The sequence below is a fragment of the Squalius cephalus genome (genome assembly GCF_949319135.1).
Source record: "Squalius cephalus genome assembly, chromosome: 21".
Taxonomy (NCBI): domain Eukaryota; kingdom Metazoa; phylum Chordata; class Actinopteri; order Cypriniformes; family Leuciscidae; genus Squalius; species Squalius cephalus.
In genome coordinates, this window is record NC_137142.1 from 15,421,357 (window position 1) to 15,430,842 (window position 9,486).

Consider the following 9,486-nt stretch of genomic DNA (forward strand, 5'->3'; position numbering starts at 1 on the left):
TCCTTACTTATTTCAGTTGAATTACCGATTAAGGATTGTTCAATTATTCAGTTAAAATACGTAATGATTATCCAATTCAATTTAATTAAATTTTATGGATTTTAACTATTAGTTAAATAGTAAAAAACGTAAAAAGATAAATAAAAATAAATAAATAAAAAAAAACTTTTTTTTTTTTTTAATATGAACCGTATGGGCGTCACGTCATTGATTGAAATACAGCAATATATTTGCCATGGTTAAAAAACAGTTCAATGAGAGAGGGAGGGAGAAACTTTCTGTCCCTCCCTCTGTTCCCACTATAAAATATGGGGCTTGTGACCCCCGTGCGCTGCGCTCGGTGTAACCGGTGATCTTCAGGATGGCGACGCCTCTAACGGACCAGGAGAAACGCAAGCAGATCAGCATCAGAGGGATCGTCGGTGTGGAGAATGTGGCGGAGCTCAAGAAGGGCTTCAACCGGCACCTGCACTTCACGCTGGTCAAAGACAGGAACGTCGCGACGCCGCGGGATTATTATTTCGCGCTCGCGCACACGGTGCGGGATCATCTGGTGGGTCGCTGGATCCGAACACAGCAGTTCTACTATGAGGCCGACCCGAAGGTGAGTCAGGAAGAAGAAAAAAGTCCCATAAAAAGTCATTTGCTACCTTTGACTATTATTAATGACTAATTTGACTGACTATTTATCATTTTGCCAAAGTTAAAACTGATTCCAACTTATTGAAATAGGCAAAATTAATATTAATATTGAAATATTGAAATTAAAAAATATTTACTTGTATTAAGTTAAAAGTGTATCCTTTTATTGGAATACAAGAAAAATGGTAATGCGATTTTTATCTGTTTTCGAATATTTTTGTTGTTGTTGGTCATTTTTAATTATTATAAGATTAGCAGGTTGTTTAAATTGTCAGTCAGGTTAATCAAGACAGGCGCACAAATCTTTAAAACATCATGTATTAAAATTTTATGGATGGAAATAAAGTATTAGTTCCAGTTGTTTGTGATTATTAATAACAGGGTTCCAACTGCCATGACCAACCTGGATATATTAGGGAATTTTTAATTTATTGTGATTCCCAGTCCTGAAAAGTCATAAAAATTAATACAATTTTATACAATACAAAAGTAATGAAAATTAATGTCAAAACGTGCACCCAGTGCATAATCCAAGAATGCAGTTTCTCTAGAAAGACTGATTTGTGTGTGTATGTGTGTTTCTATGTGCTTCAGCGTGTATATTACCTGTCGTTGGAGTTCTACATGGGTAGAGCGCTCCAGAACACCATGATTAATCTGGGTCTGCAGAACTCCTGTGATGAGGCCATCTACCAGGTGAGAGAGAACAAAACACTCATCCATCCATCTGTGCGTCTGGCTGTCTGTAAACCTCTCTTTTTCGTTCTAGCTGGGGTTGGATATGGAGGATCTTGAAGAGATGGAAGAAGATGCCGGATTAGGCAATGGAGGGCTCGGAAGATTAGCAGGTCTCTCGCTCTCTCTCTCTCTCTCTCTCTCTAACACACTATACTAATAATAACATGATCTAAGTTAATAGTGATATTTACTCTGTGTGTGTGTGTGTGTGTGTGTGTGTGTGTGTGTGTGTGTGTGTGTGTGTGTGTGTGTGTGTGAGCTATCCACAGCTTGTTTTCTCGACTCCATGGCGACACTGGGTCTGGCTGCTTATGGATATGGGATCCGATATGAGTATGGAATCTTCAACCAGAAAATCAAAGATGGCTGGCAGGTGAATTTGATGGCTGGAAGACAAAAGTTCTCATACACAAGTTTCTGATACTTTCCTAGTACTGTTTGTTATAGTAGTTCTGACCCATATGGCAAAAATACATTATTATATTTTTAGAATACAAGAAATTGCCAAAATATATTTCAATAAATATATTTTTAAAAGTTTTAGTTATTTATATTCTCTCTTATATTTTTATGTATTTTATATATATATATTTCTAAATATATTTCAGAATACAAGAAATTCCCAAAATATATTTAAATGAATATATTTTTGATACGTTTTAGTTACTTATATTTTCTCATATATTTTATCAAATATTATTACAAATATTTCAGAATGCATAAAAAAGCAAAAATATATTTAAATCAAAATATACTTTGATAAGTTTGTTATTTATAATTTCTCAAATATTTTTATATATCTTCTGATTAATTTTTAAATATATTCAAGAATACAAAAAAATGCTAAAATATAAAATTTTATATTTAAAATACTGTATATTTAAACAAGTATAAGTTTTATTAGTTATTTTCTTATATATTTTCAATATATATATTTTTTCAATCTAATTATGTCAAATATATGTTTAAAAAAATACATTTTACATTTACACAAAATTGTGGGTAGTTTGCAGTACATTTTTTGTAGGTCAGCATCTGCATAAAAATCAATGCATATGGGGCAGGAGTCCATTGCGTTTGTGGTCACTGGCCTATTGCATGTGAGCTTGCCGCAAAGCTGATAATAGTGGACCAATAATGGACCAATGAGGATCTTGTGCACGCAGTAGTAGGTTGATAAGAAACAGTGGCTCAATTTGTTTACAAAGGGACATTGAAAATGGTGTGTTTGTGTAAAAAATACACACACACACACCTGAACTTTAACCTGACCTAGATCTGAGTACTGTGTCCGCCAGTGCATATTGACACTGGCGTCGTCTTCATCATCGCTGTATCATTGTAGGTTGAGGAAGCGGATGATTGGTTAAGGTATGGTAACCCCTGGGAGAAGGCCCGTCCTGAGTTCATGCTGCCTGTGCATTTCTATGGCCATGTGGAGGAAGAGGAGGGGAAGGAGCCAAAATGGGTTAACACACAGGTTTGAAAACATCTACAGGCATACAAGAACATATACACCCACAAGATAGCATTATGGTACTCTGGCCAGGTTTGTAATGCATGTTTGTGGTGCAGGTGGTCCTGGCAATGCCGTACGACACGCCAATCCCTGGCTACATGAATAATACGGTGAACACCATGCGCCTGTGGTCTGCACGCGCTCCCAACGACTTCAATCTCCGAGACTGTGAGTCATTCACACAATGGGTCACCAATCCAATTTATCTGACTTTTTTTAAATTATAATTCATTATAAGACAAACTCTTGAAAATCTTTTATTACTAAAATCAATATAAAATCATAATTGAGCCTATTTTTTGGTTTTATTATGATGCAGTTAATGCATATTATTCCAAAGGTCTTCAGAATTTTTCAAGATATAATGTAGAATATAAAAATAGATTTAAAAAACTGCTTGCACGGATGAAATCAAGCCTCATTTTTATCATTTAAATGGAAGCATAATAGGTCGTGAACTTAATGTTATTGGAATTTATATGTAATAATTCAATGATGGATGATTTTTTTTTTTACAGTTAATGTTGGTGATTATATCCAGGCAGTTTTGGACCGTAACTTAGCAGAAAACATTTCCCGCGTGCTTTATCCAAATGACAATGTAAGTTTTATTTCACCCTCTTTGAGGCAGATTGAGGTTTAAATGGCTTTTCTGTGTTTAAACTCCATTCATTATTGTTTGCAGAAAATTAGGTTTCATTTATCCAGTTTAAGCTGGTCAGAAATGTATCTCACATTTTTTAAACACTTTGCAATTGATGTGTGTTGTAGTTTTTCGAGGGAAAGGAGCTGCGTTTGAAGCAGGAATATTTCGTGGTGGCAGCAACTTTACAAGATGTGATTCGCCGCTTCAAGACCTCGAAGAGAAACTGCTCTGGACCGTTGTCATTTGACAGCTTCCCTGATAAGGTCAGCTTTACTACACACAACCGTTTTAACTAACTGAACTTTCACAGTCGCTGCATGCATTTGTGTGATTCTTCATGTCTGTGTTTCAGGTTGCCATCCAGCTAAATGATACTCATCCTGCTATGGCCATTCCTGAGCTGATGAGGATATTTGTGGACATTGAGAAACTGGACTGGGATGCAGTAAGATTCATACATTTATGATACACTGTGACAGCCCATACAACATGCATACAGATGTGTTTATCATGTGTTTTAATTGTTCAAATGTTGAGAAAACTCAAACTGAAGTCCAATACGTTAGAAATTATGTAGTACTAAAAATTTTCTTTTCATAATTGAAATAAAGCTAAAATAAAATATAGATATTAATGAATAACTGACTAGCTTAAATAAAGTAAGTTTAAGAATAATGAATGGATAAAATGACACCAGCACATAATACAATTTCTAAAACAAAGTAAAAGTGAACCCTGAAAATATAAAAATAAAAGCTATTTCAAAATATTACAAGTGTATAAATAATGCTAAAATTAAACTGATGCTATAATACTGTGCTCAGTTTGATGAAGTGGCTTGAAAGCTCTAAGATGAGTTAAATTTAGACATTTTGGGGCAGATTTACTAAATAAATGCAAATAAGCTTGAGTACAATTCCAAAACATTTGTCAAGGCAACATGATTACTCACAGTGAGTTCTTCTGTGTGAGAATCTAGGCCTGGAATATCACTAAGAAAACATTTGCGTACACCAACCACACGGTTCTGCCTGAGGCTCTGGAGCGCTGGCCAGTCGAACTGATGGAGAAGCTTTTACCCCGACACCTGCAGATCATATACAAGATCAACCAAACACACCTGGATGTGAGTACACTCCAAATAATAGAGGACTGCCCATTTTTGAAAACCCACATACACAAGTAAACCTAGCATTAATGTTTATGTACTGTATGTATGTTTGTGTGTGTGTGTGTGTGTGTGTGTGTAGCATGTAGCATCTCTGTTTCCAGATGATATGGATCGAATCCGCAGGATGTCTCTGATCGAGGAGGGAGAGGGAAAGAGAGTGAACATGGCTCATCTCTGCATCGTGGGCTCACACAAGGTCAATGGAGTTGCTGAGATCCACTCAGACATCATCAAAAGAGATGTGTAGGGCTTTCTCTTTCTTACTCATTCACAAACACACAATCCTACATCCCATCGCTGATTATTTTGAATGTAATGATATAGATTCCGAGACTTCAGCGAACTGGAACCAGAGAAATTTCAGAATAAAACCAACGGCATCACGCCACGACGCTGGCTGCTTCTCTGCAATCCAGGACTCGCTGATCTTATCGCAGAGGTCTGACACACATACACATATGGTTTTCTCTTTTTTATAACATTTTTTCAATTCAGTTCATTTCATATGTTTTTTGTGTGTGTGTGTGCGTTTTTAGGCTATCGGTGAAGAGTATGTAAAAGATCTGACTGAGCTGCAGAAGCTGAATGATCTGGTTGACGATGACGCCTTCATCCGAGATGTAGCCAAAGTCAAACAGGTCAAAACGCACACTCCTCTCATATCAATGCATTTGTAAATCTTATCCATGCGCTGTAAACCCGAATAAGTTGGCAAAACTCAAAAATTGTAAGGCAATCAGTTGCCTTAATCAAATCATAAAACTTTAAACTTTCATGTAATCTCAATTTGAACACTTTATTAGTATAAACTTAGCTAGCTTTAACAAGCTAGTTTGCTAATATATTAATTTGTTAACATGTTAACAATAGTATGTTATACAGTAGCACTTGCTGTATGAGTGCAGCAATATAAAGCTTTTATTTGCTCTCAAATCAAGCTGCATGCACCACTTGTCACCATGATGGTATCTATCCTAAAACAAACATTAACAGAAATTCATCTAAATTAGCATAACAAAACACTAATCACTACTTAACATTAATCTTGCACAAAAAGAAAAAAACCCCATTATATTACACTTAATTTTAGCATTTACTCTCCCTTTTGAGTGCCATCGGCAAAGCATGCTGGGAAATGGACATCCCAGCCACTAAATTAAAAGAAATCATTTCATAAAATTCAAAACAATGAAACGGAATACTTAAAATATATCAGTTCTGTGAACTTGAAAGAAAAAGAAAGTACTAAACACTCATAAAAGTTAATTTGACTGAACTAATTAGTTTAAGTTTGTCCTACTCAAACCAATTAATTATTTTGAGCGTTAGGGTTTACAGATTTGAATGGCCAAGTTGGACAGTTTAACAGCTTATCACTGGGGCAGTACCCTTTAGGGCCACTTAGCTACCCATCAAAAGTGCATATTAGTACTTTACTGTGATATGTACTCTTTCTGCCCCAGTGATGAGCTGTTTTGGACATTTTTTGGACATTTTTTTGACAGTCTTTATATAAATGTATTACTGACTCATTCTTATTCTTAATGGTATCATTCTTAAAATGTGGTAATTTCAATTCAAAGTCAGTTGCAGTTAATTTTTTCACATGTTTCTGTGTGTAGGATAACAAGCTGAAGTTTGCACAGTATTTAGAGAAGGAGTACAACGTGGACGTAAATCCCGCATCCATGTTTGACGTCCATGTGAAAAGAATACATGAATACAAACGACAACTTCTCAATTGCCTCCACGTCATCACCATGTACAACCGTATGTACACACACAATTTTTTTGGGATGTTTTTCGATAAGCATTCTCCCATGTAGAAGTAAACAATGAAATTCTGCCATTATTCAGAAACTCTTATTCAGAGTTTAATTATTATTAAACTCTTTGCCGAAGATATTAAAGAATTTTTCAACCGTTTCACACACAGGAATCAAGAGGAGCCCCACTAAACCGTTTGTGCCACGGACTGTGATTATCGGGGGCAAGGTAAAACAAACAACCTTTTCCAAACACACTCACATGCACTGATTTGCAATATGTACACTACCATTCAAAAAGTGACAGTAATATTGTGAAATATTATTAGAATAGTGTTCTATTTGAATATATTTTAAAATGTAATATTCCTGTGATTGTAAAGCTGAATTTTCAGCATCATTATTCCAGTCTTCAGTGTCACATGATCCTTCAGAAATCATTCTGATATGCTGATTTGGTGCAACTGTGAAAACAGTTGTGCTGCTTAATATTTTTGTGGAAAACCAAAATACATTATTTAAAGATTTTTTTGATAAATAAAAAGTTCAAAAGAACAGCATTTATTTCAAATATAATTCTTTTGTAACATTATAAATTATCACTTTTGATCAATTTAGTGCATCCTTGCTAAATAAAAGTTATTTCAAAATAAAATAAAACACGTTTGAATGACAAGTTTTATTATGTTTGTTTCTGCAGGCTGCTCCTGGATATCACATGGCAAAGATGATCATTAAGTTGATCACCACTGTCGCTGATGTCGTCAATAACGATCCTGTGATTGGCCATAAACTGAAGGTCATTTACCTGGAGAACTACAGAGTGTCACTGGCAGAGAAAGGTAACTACGGTTTAATAACTAAACTGGGTATGGTATTTTCTGTGTATTAATGCATAAATTCCTGTTCATCTGTGTTTTATGTGCAGTGATCCCAGCTACAGACCTGTCGGAGCAGATCTCCACCGCGGGGACGGAGGCGTCCGGAACCGGAAACATGAAGTTCATGCTGAATGGGGCGCTGACCATTGGCACAATGGATGGTGCCAACGTGGAAATGGCAGAAGAAGCCGGAGAAGAAAACCTCTTCATCTTTGGCATGAGGGTGGAAGATGTAGCAGAGATGGATAAAGAAGGGTAGAGGATGAGACGGAGAGATTAAATCGATGGAAATGGATGCTGAGTAAATGTCATTCAATCTTTGTGCTTGTGTGAAGACATTAACCATTCCTTTGTGTGTGTGTGTGTGTGTGCGCAGCTATGATGCATTACAATATTATGAGAATCTTCCGGAGCTGAAACAGGCCATAAATCAGATTAAAAGTGGCTATTTTTCACCGAAACAGCCTGAGATGTTCAGCGACATCATCAACATGCTGTTCTATCATGATCGGTAAAACGCACATGCAGACACACACTTTCTTTTTTTAAATTCCTACATTACTCTCTCATCACTCCGAATTTTTTCTCCAGGTTTAAGGTTTTCGCAGACTACGAGTCTTATGTCAAGTGTCAAGAGAAAGTCAGCGCTCTGTATAAGGTGAACATTATCACACACATTTACTGCCTAACATACATGTCAGAGATACATTTAATGCTCAACATTCATTTAATAAGTTATGGCGGCTTTTGAACACTGCTTAATGAAGCTTCAAAACTTTTGAGAATCTTTTGTTTTGAATCAGCGGTTCGGAGCACGTATCAAACTGGCCAGGTCACGTAATGGAATGAAACAAGGCTTTGTTACATCACTGTTTCGAACATTGGTTTTGAATTTTTGAATTGTGATGGTTCGCTGCTAGAGGGTGTTGATCTGTTGAACTCATGAGGCCTTTGAATGTTTTTGTGGACGATGGGGGGCCTTTAAGTTTAGAACCACTGTAAGAGGCTGTTTTAGCTGACCTTGGGTCAGTTTTATAATGTATGTTCAGTTTGAATTAATTTAATGAATTTGAATGAAAATGCAAAAAGGCAAAATTTTGATTTAAGAATCATTACACAGCTAATTTCTATGTAGCACCAGGTCAAAGTGACCATGGATGTCAAGCTCCAGAAAATGACAAAAAGACTCAATTAAACTGGTCCATATTTCTCCGTCTGTGTCTACAGGATCCGAGAGAGTGGACTCGGGTGGTAATTAAGAACATTGCGGCCTCTGGAAAGTTTTCGAGCGACCGCACCATTACAGACTACGCCACTGAGATCTGGGGAGTGGAGCCCACTGACCTGAAGATCCCTCCTCCCAGTGAACCACGTGAAGCTCTGGAGGAAACCGCACGCGCTTTGCGCAAGATTTGAACACGTCAGTGCAGTTATAGAATCTAAGAAGACTTGTTAGAAGTTAATTGAATTACTTGGTATGAATACATTTTCCAGTTTTGCTTTCAGTTTTTAAATGTTCACGCATGCCTTTCTAAATGAATGGATTGTACTAGCAAAGAGCTAAAATAAAAATTATGTTTTAATTCAACATTGAAGTCAAATTATTCATGTAGTACTGTAGCTATCAGTCAATATATTGATTTTAGGTATATTGGTGGTGGTTGAGGAGATTTCTCCCTCCAAATGTGTAAAACGCATTGAGTGTCAAGAAAAGCACTACTGTATATGTTATTATTATTATTATTAATTATCAAAAATGAATTCTAAAATAAAATAAAAAAATGACAGCTTGAAAAAGGAGAGTGATGAGATGCAGAAAACAATAGGCAGAGATAGGCATAAATACATGGAAATGTATTTAAAATACAAATACAAAATACTGTGTGAAAAAAATGTATTTAAATACAAATACAGTATTTTGAAAATACACAAAATACATGTGAAATTGGCCATCCAGTGCAGGTATAGGTCACAGTGAATGAAGAAACTACAAAGGCCTACTGACTTTTCATTCCTAACCACATCTCTGCCCTTTCTTTCTTTCTTTCTTTCTTTCTTGCAATTACAAATAAATTTATGCAAAATAGCAGCCATTTATATACTTATTTCTGGTTACAATGTAG

General features: G+C 35.9%; 1 protein-coding gene across 1 annotated transcript; it reads left to right on the top strand.

Moving 5' to 3' along the window:
• The first annotated feature begins 253 nt into the window (after positions 1-253).
• On the top strand, positions 254-8,950 carry pygl (phosphorylase, glycogen, liver). The gene is made up of 20 exons (XM_079856390.1): positions 254-604; positions 1,237-1,338; positions 1,412-1,490; positions 1,650-1,753; positions 2,726-2,860; positions 2,956-3,067; positions 3,418-3,500; positions 3,671-3,808; positions 3,898-3,990; positions 4,525-4,671; positions 4,796-4,959; positions 5,041-5,155; positions 5,253-5,354; positions 6,339-6,486; positions 6,653-6,711; positions 7,183-7,324; positions 7,411-7,618; positions 7,740-7,874; positions 7,955-8,021; positions 8,591-8,950. Exons 1-20 carry the CDS (start codon positions 362-364, stop codon positions 8,777-8,779), a joined length of 2,565 nt encoding a protein of 854 aa, XP_079712516.1. The 5' UTR covers positions 254-361; the 3' UTR covers positions 8,780-8,950.
• The last annotated feature ends 536 nt before the right edge of the window (positions 8,951-9,486 follow it).